This window comes from Anopheles nili, chromosome 2 (genome assembly GCF_943737925.1).
Source record: "Anopheles nili chromosome 2, idAnoNiliSN_F5_01, whole genome shotgun sequence".
NCBI classification, from domain to species: Eukaryota; Metazoa; Arthropoda; class Insecta; order Diptera; family Culicidae; genus Anopheles; species Anopheles nili.
In genome coordinates this window covers 23,713,233-23,729,652 of record NC_071291.1, presented here as the reverse complement: position 1 = coordinate 23,729,652, position 16,420 = coordinate 23,713,233, and the positions used below count along the sequence as shown (strand labels likewise).

The following is a 16,420-nucleotide window of genomic DNA, read 5'->3' as shown; positions in this document are numbered from 1 at the left end:
ATTGCAACACTTGCAGTTCTTGCAAAACATCAAACTTTAACTTCAAAACTCGAACGAAACATTGTAAATTGTATTCGAATGTGCAATCCTGTGCATCACAGCCACAGCTCATCGTTATCGCATTTCCCAACACGAGACAGTGGAAACGTCGAGAGCCCCGTGAAAGCGTCACAACCCGTTTGCGAGCGCAAGGTTATATTTAATTATGGTTTTGTTGGCGCAAATCTGCATCATCTCAGCGCCGTTCCATTAACAGCGATCAACGGCAGCGAGTAGCGCTGATTTTGTGCCAGCGGTTTTTTTTGTCATTTTTCGAGCTGCCATCTCTAAACAAACCGCTCAGCACCACTGGCTGGTGAATTTCGGCATCCGTTAGCCGTCCGGGAGCGTCAAGCAGCAGCAGCAGCAGCAGCAGCAGCAAAACGTCGTGTGACCGAAGACTCCGACGGGGATGAATAAAACATGGCGCTCTCAGTGCCCTGTCTCCCCCAGCCGTTCATTCTTCCATTCCATTCACCGGTTCCGGTATCACTTCATTTATTATTATTGTGCACATGCATTAGGCAAGGTGCAGCGAGAACGTTTCCATTATGCATTCCGCACTCCGGGAGTGCACCGATTTGCGTCTGTTGGCCGAGATTTCGCCCGGGCAACCGACAGTGATCCCCATTTTTCCTTATGCTTTTGCTCTCTTACTTTTTATCTCTCTCTCGCTCTCTCTCACACACTTTCTACGCTCCTTGCAATTTCTCTAGCGCCACGTTGTGTGTGTGTTGCGAAGGGAAAACTGTCACCATGGCATTTGCGCCATTTGTTCTGCGCTACTTTAACGAGCGCTTCAAGCGCGTCAGGGGGTTGAGATTTTTTTTGGTCGAAACCCCCCGTTTCGCCCAAGACGATGATAAATCCCTCCCGCCGACGGTTGTTTATGGGGTGCGGATACGGGATTCGCGGGTTTTCCGGTCGTTCGATTTACCAGCCGCCGGAAGCGGCGCCTTTGGGGTTGTAATGCCGGGCTGCCGATGCAGCGCGCAAAGTCGCAAAAGGGGCCACCGGTGCAAACTAATAACTTAGCACCTTCCGCTCTTTGGTGTTGCCCAGTGCGAAGGGAAGTGTTTTTTTTTCTTCATTTTCGTTTCTTTTTGCCCTTTCCTCTTTTTTTTGTGGCGCTTTCCCCTTTGTGTGGAGTGTTTTTTCTCTCGCTCTTTTGATGTGCTTCTTTGTTTTCTTCGCTCGCGCTGCGGCATTCCTGGCTAGGCATGCGACGTACATGTGTGTGTGTGTGTGTGTGTGCATACGCTCGTCTGTGGAAATTTGTTTTTTCTGTGCCACCAGACCGTGCACTGGGCCAGGCTAAGGAATAGCCCTTTCCTTTGTCTTGAGTGCCCTTCGATTGCCGGGCGGCACGGAAGCACTGGATGCTGGCGAATTTGCCGGATTTGTCCCGGCGTTCTCGAAATGCAACCGAAATCTGCACTTCCCCGACGATGGAGTTTTCCACGAAGGGCTGCTTCCTTTTTCCCTCTAGCTATCTCTTTCTCTCTCTCTCTCTTGCACCGCGGCTCAACGCGCAAAGAATGAATTTGCTGCAAATGACGACCGAACCGAGAAGTGTTCTGGCGTGCGGGGTTGTTTTTTTTGGTACTTCCCATAATCTCGTCCCCCCTCCCCCCCTCTCTCCCACCCGCCCCCTCCCATCGCTACTCAATTTTGCTACCCTTTTTTTCTTCCCTCCCACGTATGAGCTTGAGCTCAAAGCACGAGTTTCCTGCGCACACCGGATACGTATAATCCCTTCCCCACGCGCGAGTAAGAACTAAGGGTGGCCTAACGATGCCAGGTTCGGACGAGTGGCCAGGAAGCGAGAAAAAAAAATAGAAGCACACACCCACACACACACACACACAGCCACAGATGGAGAGCGATTGGAGGCACTCAGGAAAATGAAACAAAAACCACCCTTGCCCCTTGCGGCTGACGTAGTGCGTCCAACGGTGCGATTTGAGGCGGCTCTTGCCACAGGAAGGAAAGCGCTGTACAGCGCTGTGTGGGTGTGTGTGTCTGGTTTTGTTGTTGTTGCAGCGAGCGCTCCCCGACCACGACGGGCGATGGACGGTGAAAGGTAAAAGCTTTAAACGAAAGTAGAAAGCTCCCGGCTCAATGGTGTCATTTGTCTGCGGCAGTTTTCCGGTGCACCTTCGTCCTTCCTGACCGATCCGATGGCAGGATGAAATTTTATTGCCCACTAGCACTCGTCCGCTCGCTCCGACGCTACCGAAGTGCTCCCCGTTACTGGTGTCCTGCCAGTCGTCCTCGCAAGGAACGAAAGAACGTTGCTACCGTCGTCGTCGATCAGGTCGCGAACGAGTGGCGGTTTGGCCAGATTTAAGCTTGATGAGTTTATCCTGCAGTCGACGGCTAGCAGCTAGACACACACGCACACACACACACACCGGTCGTTCTCTCTGGCGCTCGGCGCTGGTGGATTTGGCCCTTCGGAGGAAAAGGGGTTACCAAACATAAACTTCGATGCACTCGAAGACCGGGCTGTAAGGGTGGCAATGCTGGTGCTTTTCCGGCCATCGTCATCGGGCTCTGAATCAGAGAGAGAGAGAGAGAGAGCCCCATCACCGTTTGTCGGGATAGACGACGGGGTGGCGTGGCGTTCGCTCAATGGCGCTTTGCGTGGACAAAATGGACGTTTTGGTGGACAAAAGCGCACGCTTTCAACTTCGCTCGGGGAGGCGCAACAGAGCGAGAGCGTGCCGGATGTGTGGCCAGGCATGAATAAGACGGAGAATGAGTAAGAACGGCTAATTTCACAAATTATCCTTCTTTCCATAAATGGGCATACCTGTTCAGGGGTACTTGCGCGCGGATTGACTCTTTATTTTGTGTGCGTGTGTGTGTGTGTGTGTGTATTTAATAGGAACCGCCTGGGAACCGCTTCTTCATTGGGTTACATTTTCAAAACATTTTTTTTGCGTCGGAAGTGAGCGTGTAACATAAGTGGATGAAGGAGAAGAAGAAGCGAAAAAAAAGCCAAGCATCTTGAAATTATGCTTCCAAATACCCACCGTAAATGGTGCGCGCCGGATGCCGCCCGGGGATGCTTATGCAAGATGAATGATGCGCAAAAGAGCGCACGATTATTTCCATGGTGACCATTCAATGCCTACTCCGATGCACAATGTTTGTCGTGTGCATTGATGGACTTTGAGAGTTTCCCGAATTGAATGGTACCGGGCTGCGCACTTGCGACAGCGTTTATTCAATCACACAAAAGCTAATCCTCGCAGCGCTAGCGGTTGCGCCGGTACGACACCACGACGGCAAATATCACGCCGTAGCGAAACGAACCGTTACGGTTGCGCAAAAAGCGACACGGCGCGCGTCACAATTTTAAAAGGATAATCAGCGTGGCTGCAACGGCGATGGCCGTAGAGCCATTTGAAATGGGGTTTCCCTTTTCCCTTTTCGTTTTTTTTTCAATGAGCACCAGCATAATCAAACGCTGAATAGGCAACGCCGGCCAATGGTAAACAGGGCATGTCGGTTGTGTGGGCAGGCTGGGTGGGTGGGTGAGTGCAGGTGGGTGGGTGGGGGGAAAGAAAACAAAAATCACTAAAACATTCTTTGTACGAGGCTCCGTTCTGCGTGCAACACAGAACAGAAGGCAACAGAGAGAGAGAGAGAGTGAGAGAGCGAGTGGAAAAAGAAACGACTACGTAGAAAGAAGAAGAAAAAAAAACATACACATTCAGCAGAATGGATAATGATGTTGGATATGCTGCTTTTATGCTCCCGTGGACACATGCGTCCATGAGGGGGCGGTTCTCCCATGCCCCCCCCCGCCCTTTCCCCCCTTTCGCCAGGAGGGATTCGCAGGACGTTCCGTATGTCAGCGGGTGCGCCCTCGGTCCGAAGGGTTTCGAGTCGTGCCGGCATTCTTTCCGCCACTTGACACCAACCACGTACCGGTGTCCGGAAAAGGTTGATTTTCTCGATGGTGCCTTCGCGTCCGCAGCATCTCGATCCCGAGATCAGCCGAGGCGCATTGTTGGGCGGGAAAATCGAGGGCGTTGGGGTCGGAAAATGGTCCTCAAGACGGCAGACTGGCAGCAGCAGTACACCCCTCACTTCGTTTCGCCAGCGAGTGGGGCAAGTTTATTTTTCCATTTTTTTTTTGCTTCATTCTCTCTCTCTCTCTCGCTCTCTCTCTCTCTCTCTTCTCTGACCGTTTTCAATGACCCCTCGTCGGAAGCCGGGTTTTATTGATCCCCTGTTTTTACGACAACCCTTCAAACCCAACCGATGTCAACGGTGCTGGCGGCGCTGGGATCGGAGTCGAGGTTTTTTTTTGCTCCCTTTGGATCATCGCTTTTTCCCCAGCTGCAAGCCCACGGCCCCCCCCCACCACGTGGAACCGGGCGATCTATACGGGCCGCGCGTATTGGATTGTGCTGACCGAAGCACATTTGCATATATGCAAAGTGTCGTTTTGCAGTACACGTGTTAAGCGCTTGCGATCGGTGGAGCGAAACCGGCGGACCCACATATTTCCTTGGGATCTCTTGCAGGGTGCCCCCCCCCCGGGTAGGGTGCGGCAGTAACGGAACGGATCCCGGCCTGAATCGGTCCCGCTTCCGATGCTGGGTGTATTTATTTGTACGTGCACAAACATACACACGCGCACACACCGTATCGATTGCCGCGCGTGTGCAGCTTGTGTGGGTGCGCGTTTGAATGTCCTTTTTTGTTTTTTTGTTGCACCGAAAGCTTCGCTTCGCTACCTTATCTTGCCACCCGTTTTTCCCGATGCGGGAAGAAAGCGCCCCGGGTTCGCTTCGAGTGGGGTAAACACCGAAAAGTTGGTTCAATCGATCGGACGGGAATTGGACCATTTTTCCAATCGTTCGGTTTCGCTAAATAAACGATAAACGATTTGCGGGTCGCGGAGAAAACCTTTTGCGAAGGAGCACGGGCAAAGGACCACGAGCAAAAAAAAAAATAAATGGACGTTCTTTTTTAGCAGGTTTTTCTTTTTCGTTATTGCTTCTCTCTCTCTCTCTCTCTACTCCCGACGCCGTTTACTACTTTTTCTCTCTCTCTCTTTCTCTCTCTCTCTCTCTCTCTCTCTCTCTCTCTTTCTCCTCCTTCGGACGGTCATCGCTAGCGTCCTTCTGGCGAGGGCTGGGCGAACGCAAACATGCTGCGGCGGAAAATTGCTCGAGAATGGAATTCCGTTCCCCGATCGAGGAGCCGTGGGTCGAGTGGAAGAGTGAAAAAAACAAGCCGAACCTAAACGGGAACGGATCGGCAAAGATCAATGGGTCCCGGAGGAGCTTAACGAAAAAAAAAAAGAAAAAAAAATGCAACCATAGGATGTGTGGGTGTTTTTATTTCGGTTTATTAAAATAAACACATCCACTGGTGCGATCGTTTCGCTAGCCGGTCAAGTGCCTAGTTTGAAGTGGTTCCATTTCCGACCGAGCAAAAATGTTCCCACCCACGCGCCAGCGGGAGGTTTTGTGTATGCAGCGAATTGAATAGATTCAATTCGCAACGAAAAGGGCGCTGGGAGTATTGGCAATAGTCCTGACCTAGCGCACGGTGCTGGTTGGGCTCGTTTGGCATCACGTTAACGCCGCTTAAGAGGCCACGTAAGAGGCGTTCGAACAAAGGAAGCAACACCCGCCCTCCGGGTCTTCTGCGTCCGGGAACAATCGGGTGCCGGCGGGCTTGATTGATAGTGAAGGCTTCATCAATCGTCGAGAAAACCACAGCACGGCCAAAGTTAACGATTGGCACGGGACGAAAAGTACTGACGCTGATGGAAAGCGCCCTCTCTCACCGTTGCATAAAGTCGACCCCTCGGTTGGGCTCGGTTGGGCAGAGTTGACTCCGATTCGTCTAGATCGATGTCTGTGGTCGAAGGCGCAACGGGAGCTTCAGGCCCCCGTTTGCGTGAAGAGAGCAAAGCAAAGGAAAAAAAAAAAGAAAACGTACGTATAAAACACCAACGGGATGGAATGCGGACAGTAAATTATCATAAAAAAGTCTCGGCAGCTCGCAGCCATCCGTCACTATGGGTCTCTATGTTCGTTCCGAGAGCTCAATTGTCGGGAGCGGGTGCTGGTGCAGCCTCTGAGAGGGCACGAGGGCAAGAAAAAAGGCTCCCCTCTGCTTGGCCACCTTACAAACCATTGTATCGAGCGCTCGAGCATCGGCGAGTCCTTCGAGCATGGAAGGGCAGGATAGAGCGAGCGCATCGCTTCTGAGAAAAGCTGGTAGCTGGGCAGTAAATCGATCGCCATTAAAATTGATGATGATTATTTATCGTGTATGAAGAAAATCCATTTATTATAATGATACGGAAAATAAGGAAAAGCCTTCCCCGGTAGGTGGGTGGGTGCGCGGGTTGATGCTCGTTGTGCATCGGGGGAGGAGGGAAGTGCGCCCGGTGGAGGTAAAAACGGTTCGTCATTTATCACAATTTTGCCACGGATTTTCTCGCCCATGACCGCAAAACACGGCGCCACCCGGCTGGGGAGGTGATGAAAACGTTCGGTTGGAAAACGAGCCTCACGAACCCCTCGAGTGGGAGGCAAGGACAAGAGAGAGTGTGAGAGAGAGTGTGAGAGAGTGAGTGAGAGAGCGCTAAATGGCGAATGGAAAGGACGGCGAAATCCGTCGACCCGTTTGCCAGTCGATAAAGCGCGAACAAAGCGCGCTCGAGTGCTGGAAACGGGCGTATGAATGCGCTCGGAGTGCGTGAAGATCGCGTGTGATTTGTTTTTTCCTCTATTTTACTCGTGTGTTTTTGTGTGTGCGCGTGTGTGTGTGTGTCTTCTCAACACCGCCTGCTTCGATTCTCTTCCATTTTTGCCAACCGATTCAAGCCGCTTCAATCGAACCACCAACGATGAGCATGCTGATGATGATGACGATGATGGGCTTCCGGTCTTGTTTACGATTGGAAGTGAAAATAAACAGTCGAACGCGGTGAATGAACCGTGGTTCCGCGCTTTGCGCTGGCGTTACGCACCGACGGATTTACTGCCCGGGAGCGACACGGGCCCCGGGAAAATGGTTCCAAAAAGGGATGCTGTTGCTGCTGCTGCCAGAGCCGTGGGACGCGATGGTTGGCCGAATCCGGACCGACATGATAGACTCCAGAGCCTGTGATGCGTTGTGTGGAGGGGGCGGTGGAAACATTCCAGCCACGGTGGAGCGGGTGGGTGGTAAATTTATTTCCGTTTTGCCGCATTCAATTACCGAAGCGATACGTTAGCGATTTTCTCTTTCATGCCGCGCCACCACGGGCTCGCGTGCGCATTTGCGATTCGCGCCTAAGCAGCGGAGCCCGCGTCTCAATCATGCCATTCGTTTCGCGTCCTTCTTCTCCTCCTCCCAAACCCCTACCGATGGCACCCTCTGTCATAGGCCGGTCGGCTCAGCTGAGACCCACAGCCACATGAATAAGTAATGAACCGCGTGGGGATTGAGAATGGATAAAGTTTTTATCCCGGTCGGCCAAAAGATCACTCGCTGGTGGGTGGTAAGTCGGGCCGACCACCACCTGCCCACCACCCACCGCGTCGATGCGTCGGTGATCTTCCCACTGCCCCCTGTCGCTCCCTAAGGTGGCTCCGGAAAATGCGGAGGCTCTGTGAGGCTCCACGCGTCGCTGCACGGCCCGAGATGTGAGGTCTGCGGATGTGCTCATTGCGGAGCGGGCGGGTCTATAAAATGTAAAACTTTTTAATTGCAATATGGGGACCCATTGCGAGATTGGCGGAAACCAATTCCAATTGCAATAAAACTTTAGCTCCCCGTGCTGCCGTCACTGTGCGCGATTTGCGGTAGAGTAGGACAGAAAGATAAAAGAGAGGGAAAGGAGAGTGAGAGAGAGGGAGGGTGGTGAAGCCGAAGCAGAGCGAAAAAGTGGCCCCCCAGGCCCCAGGAACCGCCGCCTGTCAGCCTGTCCATGGTTGAATCCGGACGTGCATAAAAATTAACGCACCGATGGGTGACAACTTCCTTTGAGGCCAAGTGGAACCGCTCGTGAGCCTTCACCGGGTCGGGCATCCTTATCGATTTGTGCGACCGTGCCGTGGGCGGTCGGTGGGTGGGTTTTGGGCACGTGTCCGGGGTTGTGATTATCGTCGCGGATAAGCAAGACCACGCGGGGGGTTTTTGGGACGCGAATTTACGCCTCGTGTGCTCGTGTTGCCGTGGCGCGTTTGATGGTGGGTGGCTTTTGGAATCCTTTCCAGGGTGTTTGAAGGGCGATCGGTTTGATGGTACGCCTAATTTGAGGTGTTCTATTTGCGCCCGATGCCGGTGCGCTGAGATTAAAAGCCAATTAAATTGAACGAGTTTGTTGGGCGGTGGAAAGACTTTAAAACAGAGCTTTAAGGCTTTTTAAATGTTTCACGCAATGGCAGAGAAAAAACAATGTTTGTGAACATTTAAGGTGAATGAAATGGTATAACTTTTACACATCACAAAAAATATTGTCTTCAGTGAAACCGACTTTCCAGCTTGTTTCAAATGCAACCCATGGTTTTGAATTAATTTCGAAACAGCTTGTTTGCATTTACAAATGCCGCCAGAAGATATATCAACTGCATCTTACCATACAAAGCCACACTCTCGGCACAAGAAAGTGCCATTTGACCATCGTGCCTTGGAGGTTATCACTTCCATCATTCCATCCTCATCTCAACTCATCCCATCATTAGTTTAGCTGTCGTCCGACACCTTCGAGCGGAAGATTGGTTCATCGTACAATCAAACCAAACCGCCCTCAGTCCTGTGACGAAATGTGACCCGTGATTTATGCACACCGTGAGCCCCCTTAACCGTGAGAAATCGCCCCACGCCAGCACGTCTCCTTACGATCATTTGTTGCACGCCACCCGGGAAGGCGATGATTTGCGACTCGATCTAAATTCGGTCCGGTTCGGAAGGGCGTGCGCGCGCGCGTTACTTTTCCGATATCACCTCCCCAGCCGGGTTAGCGAGCGCCCAGCCATTAGCCAAAGTGCTGGCCGAAAGTGGGCGACTGGCGGTTATAAATAACTTACTATTACCGCCGGTAATCGCGTCCTATTTTGCGGCCCCAACACCACCGGCACCCATTTGCGGGTGTGAAAGCCATACCGGGCGCACTCGTGAAGCCCATCCGCCTTGGGTGCCTTGGTCGAGCCGGCCGACGGAGATATTACTCTCGGCGTGCGCGTTTTAGCTCGACTATTTGAAGATTCATCTCCAGCGATTAAATAAATCACCACGCTTCGCCAGAGTGCGCTCGAAGCGAACGCTTTTTCTCGACTACCACCCACCTCGGAATGGAAGAGCCCTGTTCGGTTTCCCGAGCAGTGCTGCAGTAAAATTCCACGCCCGCGACAACGGCGCTTGGTGGTTTTGGTGGTGGGTCGAGGAGCAAAGCAAAAGAAAAAAAAAACAGAAAACCGTGGGACGCGTTGGGTGCGAATTTTTCCATACGGCCATTTATCTTATTGCAAAATACTTCATGAAAAATTCCTTCCCGCATGCGCTTGGATCCCGCTCACGCAGAGATCGCGGCAGGGCAAGCAAACAGCGAACGGCTTACGGTCGCGAAAGTGATGAGAAAGTGAGCACCCTGCAGTTGCAGCAGCAGCAGCAGCAGCAGCAGCAGTGGAAGCCTGCATTAGCCTGCACTAGGGCTCGTTTGCGATGCGTCAGTGAATGTTTGCGGTTCACACTCTGGTCGTTGTGCGGTGCAGGCTAACCGCGCTGCTAAAGAGCAAACTAGCCAGAGTGAAATGCGCCAGCAAAAAAAAAAGAGTCAAACTGTCTTGGTGCACCGAACTTGGCAGCGCCCTGATGCATTTTTTTTTTTCACTACCCACTCTTTCGCGGTCTCTTTCGAGCGTTTTAGAGCACCGTGCGCAAACACGGCCAAATCCGCTGGTCGGTATTTTGAAATGCTTCCGCTTTCGCGCGGAGCAGACAGATCGTTAATTTCCCTCCCGGCTCATACGAGCCACCGTTGCAGGTTTAAAGCTGCCAGTTCGATCCGTCTCCGTGAAGCACCGAGCTCCGAGCATTGGGCTGGAACCGAGCGAGGCTATCGAAGCGATTGATTGATTATTCATGAACGGATGGTGGGATGCGAGCTAACCAGATGTTGTTGAGTGGGCTTTGCGCTGCTTCATGGGGAAGCGAGTATTTTACTTTTTTTTTTTGGCCGCAGCTTCCACTCGCCGTGGGACGAACGATCGGTGAAAAGCTTCATTTGAAAGGCGCCCGTGAAGCGAAAACGGATGACGAAAATGGAGGTGAATGAGCCAAAAAAAAAAACCTCTCACCCCGGGTTAACCGGGGAAAAAATATATAGCCGCTCGGCTAAACCAAACTTGACATCATCGAGTTGCGTGGGAGCGGCATTAGTCGCTTCCCATGCTCGTTATCGCCTGGTTCGCTTAATTCTCCGCCGATTTCGAGCGGTTTCAACGATGTGCCGGCAACGTGCCACTTGCCACCAATCGTCGGCCCATTTCGCCTGCGTTGTCTATTTCGCTCGGTCGAGCAGGCAAACCAACCGACACGATTGGGCGAATAAAAAAAAAACGGAAAGCAACGAAACGTCGAACTTGTTACCAGTCAGTCATTCCCTTCCCACACACACACACACACACATACACGTCCACCGTCACACACACACACACACACCATCATTGGCACGTCGGATGATCTGACTCAGATGTGCCGAGGGTAAACTTTTCATCTTTGACCGTCCCGCGTGCTGCTTCTGGGCGTTTGGTTCCAGCACTGTGCCACAGACACGTTGTGGGTGGATCTAGGGGAGTTCGGGGGGGAAGGAGGAGCACGTTGCTTCCACCAGCCCCATCCGCCGGTGTCCTTTCCGGGGTGGGTAGCCATTAGGCAAAAATTGAACGGTCTGTTTATTCCGGGCGCCGAGAATTTCAGAGGCAAGCTCGCTCGTGTTTGTAGCGCTTGCCACCATCGCCACCATCGCCACCAAAAGTTGGCTTTCCGGTGACCTTCCGTCGGTCCCCCTCTCATCACATTTCGGCTGGCAACGCTTCCGTTCGTGCCCTATCGATTTGCTGTCCACAGGCAGCCACGTCCGCTGCGGTGAGCGACTGGGCGCCTCCATCACAACCAACCGACCATCATTATCATCCGGCCCCACTCCCACGAAACGACGGCGCCGAGTGTGATGCACACTGGAGCGTATTTGTGTGATGGCCACATCATCGGGAAATTTGTTTACATCGTTAGGGAAAGTGAGTGATAACTTTTCTCACCATCATCTCGATGCCGGCGATGCCAATGTTCGGGGGCCGGGCGAGTGGGCCAGCGTTTGCCAGCGCTTTTCCGTTTTGTGCTTTTCCGCCGTGCCCGGGAGTAGAGAAGGTGGCCGAGAAAGGGGCCCAAATAAAACACGTAGCCAATGGCTAAAGTTGGGCGCAAAATTAGGGAAAACATTCTATTTGATGTCGTGGCCGAGCGGGATGGAGAGGGCGAAAAAATGTGGCCCCCGAGCCCATCGAATCCCGGTCGGGCGCGCATTTGACAACGGGAGAACTTTGCTCGGGGATGATTAGAAGCACGGCTCGTTGAGCGGGGGGGGGGGGGGGCGAGCGTAGAAAGCAGCAAAGAAACGACGAAGCAAATGTGGAGGAGAGAAAGCAAAAAAAAAAGAAATATATACATATACATCCTGCAAAGTGAAAAAGTTTTTCACCTGCTTCTGCTTGCTAGCTTGTTGCTTTTTGCTGCCGCTCGAGGGCCTCCAAGGGGAGCTGTTGGAGCGTGAAACAAAGCAAAAAAAAAGGTAAAAAAAATAATAAATGGCAAGCAAAAAGAAAAAAAAAAAACAAAACAAAAGAAAAGAACACCAGACAAGTTGCGCCCGTCTAGGCAGCTAAATTGTGAAGATAAATTAATTGTACGCGCCCGGGAAACTTTTCAATTTTTCCGCCACCCACGCTGCTGGTGGTGGTGCAGCTTTAATGAGGCGAATTTCCAATATGGCGCGAGCTTTTGTTTACTCGTTAGTGAATGTTAGTTTGAGTGGCTCGTGGCTGCTGCAGCACCTTTAAGTGCCGGTCAACCTTCGGCACGCTTGAAGCACCACTTTCGAGCGGCGCGAGGCGTAAATGTGCATAGCATAATTGGCATCGCGCGTGGAAATGGGTCAACCTGGAAAACGGATCAGTTCGATCGCCGTGAAGCGGAAGGCTGAAGCCATTCGCCTGTTTTTTTTGTGCTCGCCTTCCGATCGAAACGGTACGCTCGTCCTTGTGCCAGGAAAACTCGCCTCGCCTCTTGGGAAGAGGAAAAAAAAACACAAAGAGCGACGTTTGAAATAAAAATAAACGATGGTAATATTTGAACTGTTACACCTAGTCACCGTCTGTACCGGCTCGCAGAACCGGTGCCAATCTCCGCCCGTATTCGTTCCGCCGAGCCATTTCGCGCTTACGCGCCGTCTCGCGGGAAATCCAGGGGCGAGAAAACAGAGCAAAATGGTGACCGGATCGTATGTGAACCGAGGCGTCACCACGGCAGACATGGCATTCCCGGAAAGCGGCAGTAACGGCAGCAATAATCGGTAGAACGAGCCGGATGCAGTGACTGCAAAAAAAAAATGGTGAAACGAAAAAGAAAAACAAAACACGCCCAGAAAAAGACTCAACGGTTAAAAATGACGCTAATGATACTACAGTGGGCGAGATGGAGCCAGCGCAAGTAGCCTGATACGGAGAATAAAAAAAAAAAAAAAGGACAACCCTCCCGAGACCATGCAGCCCGGTGCGGTGGGAAGGACGGATCGAAGGAGCGCCTGCTGCCCGTTGCCCCACTCGCTGAACCGGGACCGGGTTTATCTTGCGACTGTTTATTAAATTTACGGAAAATTAGTTTTAATGTGAAAAGATTACCCCCACCGGCATGGGTGTCTGTTTTTCTTTACCGTTCGGGCAGGCCTTTGTCCTTCTGCTGCGGTGGTGCAGAGGTTTGCTTGCGTATTTCTTTCGCAGCGGCCACCGATTCGCTTGATGTAAAACGAAGTTTGGTTGTGAGTTTCGCTCTTCGTTGCCCTTCCAGCCCTGCGGGTTGTGATAAGGAAAAACGGTTTCGTCTTGGCCCCTTCCCGCTGTAAACCAATAGCTTCCGGTTTGGGGCAGCAAATCAACGAGGAATCGACGGGTGGATAAAGAAGCCAAAAGTAGCAAAAGGACATACAAAAAAGCACCCACACCAACACAAAACGACGGTGGTCTGCATTCGAGAGCGTCGTCCCGACGACCGTAGAATGGTCTATTTTTACGCAATTGTTTTTTTCCTCGCTCTTTATGTCTTTCACTCTCTCTCTCGCACATTCTTGTTTTTGTTCTGTTACAAAAGGTGAAACTTTACGCCACTTTACCATCCGCCCACTAGTCAGTTGACCCTCTCCACTGGACTTCCTGCAGCTGGGTAGCTTTGCCCTGGTGTGCCCCAAAACGGGCCCGCAATAGCCGATTGAAGGACAAACAACGACAACAACAACAGCGCGCACGATCAAGATTCGGGGGAGGGTGAATGTGCGCTACTTACCGGTCCTTTTTTCAGCTTCATTAATTGCTATATCCTCCAGGATCGTCGGCTCGGAACGACCCTTCTGATTCACGCTGTACGCTATCAGGTGCAGCGTCGGTGTGTAGGCTTCGCTGGGGCTCAGTTCTGTGGAATGGTAGGAGCACGCAAAAACATGATTCAAAAGCCAGATAAGCGAGGCGCTCGCTTGTCGGAGCGCGCAAATATACGAACAGCGGAGAGGCGAAAAACAGCCGAAAGCTGAAAGGATTCGGCTGAATAGATTTTCAAATTTCACAGTATCACTTGGGCTGGTGAAGGCAAAACAAAAAAAAAAAACAAACAGCACTCGCGCAGCTATGGCAACCGCAAAAATGAGCACAAACATAGCAACCCAACCAAATTGCAGGGAGCATTTCGGTATCGGTTAGCGTTGGCCGGCCAATTTCAATGCCCACACAGGGTGGCGCGTTGTTTAGGGTGGTGTTTTCAGTGATCGAAAGAAAGATTAAAGCGGTTAAATCGCGCTTGATTAAAGAAACAACCGGGCAAATGGTTTTGTGGAGATTAAGCATTTGTCGTGATGGTACGGGACACCGGTTTTTCTCTCTTTTCGGTTCTCTCTCTCGGTCTCTCCAGACCGTAGCCTTTGATGTGGGCTCGTGGGAGGTGTTATGGTGAAAGAAAGAAAAAAATCACGGCTCGTGTGCAATCCTGCCTTCACCGACCAGCCTTCGCGTGTGTAATTGCATTCATTAAAGCATTTCCGCGCCCAGCGCCAATTAAACGTTGGCGCGAAACAATCACGAATGAAACGAACGAAACCAAACGAACGAAGAAACGCCAACCACGACGCGGCGGACTACTCACCGGTGAGGTCGATCCGGAAGAGCGGAACGTCGGTAAGGGCACTTGTGATGTTTAGGCGCAATTTGCGCGTCCGAGAGTCGTAGGCCTCGAGGAAAAAGTGCTGCGGCAAGCCACCGTCATACCCGGCGACGCACTCGAGCTCCATCATGGTGGGCGGTTCGCCGGGTCCGCTGGCAGAAACCGGCCCACTCCCGGTCGGCCCATGGTCCGCGAAGTGATGCTGATGATGATGATGATTGCCTCCATAGGAAGTGGCGTGTCCGGTGGCACCACTCGTACCACCGGAACCGCCACCGTACGCCGACGCCAGCGCCGAGACCACCGGTTCCGGCACCGATTGGTGGCGTATCGCTTTCGATCTTAATTGCGCTGCAATCGGCCCCACGGATGTCATCGTCGCTGCCGCTGGTCGATGATTATTTCCACCCCGAGGCCACCCTGTGCCACTGGGTGCCGGATGCTGCTCCCGCTGATTGTCGGTGGGGAGGCTGGTGTTGCTGAAAATTGCATCATCATCATCAGCAAACGGTGCTCTATTTATTTCATTTTCTACATTTTCATTAAATCTGCGCCACGCTTACTTACCGCTGGGTGCCACCACCGGTGGAGGTATGCCGTCGCAGCCGCTCACCGTGTCCTTCGGCTGGTCCATCACTGGAGACCGCCGACGAGGAGGCCAGAACGGCTGCTGATCCGCCTTCGCCCAGCAGTACGGCCGTCGCCGTATTTAGCAGGTTCGTTCTGCTGCTGCGCTCCTGCTCGCTACTCGGATGCTGTGGTGCAGGCTTTGTACTGGCCCGGCGTCGGAGCACCTCGGCCGATGGTTGTGCGGGTGGAGGTGGTGACCGGGGCAGTGGGGCCCCCTTTGGGGCGGGTCCACCCTCAACATCCCCAACGTCGTCCGCCGTCAGCCGGGCAATGTCGACGTCGCGGATCGTAGCCAAACCGCCGGTGCGGTTGCGCCGGTCGCGTTTGGCCACCGGGACGTCCGGGGAACCGGACCCGGTGGGGGTGGGATTTTTCTGATTAAATTTCGCTGTAACATTCCGCCGCTCGGTCGGCACGTTCCGATCTTTAACGAATTGTGGCCCAATGTAATTAGTGTCCCGGTAGTGCTGACCCGAATGGGCCAGTCGGCCAGTTGGTGGGTCGCCTCCGTACGGGTACGAGTAGTGCGCGGATGCTGACGCGGCGGAACCTGAACTTGGACCGTTGGGCTGGCCGTGGGCTCCCGGGGGCAGGAGGGTCGAGTAGGGCCGCAGGGTGCAGTTGCGCAGCGGTGCGGGCTTGGCTGGGGGTGGTTGGAGAGAAAAAAAGACGAGAAAAACGACATTGGTGAGATGGTGATGTTTTGCAAGGCGGATGTCGAATTGCGTCCTTTTTCGTCCTTTTCTTCTTCGCGTTTGTGCTGTCGTTCGTTGGTCGCGAGAAACGCCGTTGCTGGGCGCTCGATTGACGTCCACACAGTCAGCATTATCGAGGCATTTGATGCCGGCACAAAGAGCGTCCATCCTAAAGCGTGCTGCATCGGGGACGTGCTGTGGGATTTTGTTGGTCGCGCGACGTCACGCGCTGGTTTTTTTGTGTGTGTTTGCTGCTGCTTTTGCTCCCTAGCTAACTGTCAATCAACGATATCTTGTTAGACTAATGAAGAAACGTGAGGGAGACATTTCGAGGTACCTGTGTGGTCTCGAAAGCAGAAACACAGGGTAGTGAAACATAAAAGTTCAAGTGGGCTTGGTGTCAACAAAACGACACAAAGAAAAACTGAGAATATACTGTGTGGGGAGTATTTAAAAATATCCTCTATTTACTGGGGCTGCTCTAGCAAACGGCAGTTGAGCGTTTGATCATCTTTGACTGCATCCATGCTATTTCGTTACCATGGAAACGAATTAAGCACCACAGATGCAATGAAATATTCGACAGCTTTTATCTGCGAGCTTCGTAT

The 16,420-nt window shown here is 52.4% G+C and overlaps 1 protein-coding gene across 1 annotated transcript in view; it reads right to left on the bottom strand.

Moving 5' to 3' along the window:
• Positions 1 to 16,420, bottom strand: part of LOC128732301 (uncharacterized) — an 81,808-nt gene that overhangs the window by 1,387 nt on the left and 64,001 nt on the right. Inside the window, exons 13-15 of the mRNA XM_053813635.1 lie at positions 15,055 to 15,760; positions 14,470 to 14,966; positions 13,621 to 13,746 (exon numbers count right to left, since the gene is read on the bottom strand). Of these exons, the coding sequence (XP_053669610.1) occupies positions 13,621 to 13,746; positions 14,470 to 14,966; positions 15,055 to 15,760 (1,329 nt within the window). The remainder of the gene's footprint in view (positions 1 to 13,620; positions 13,747 to 14,469; positions 14,967 to 15,054; positions 15,761 to 16,420) is intronic.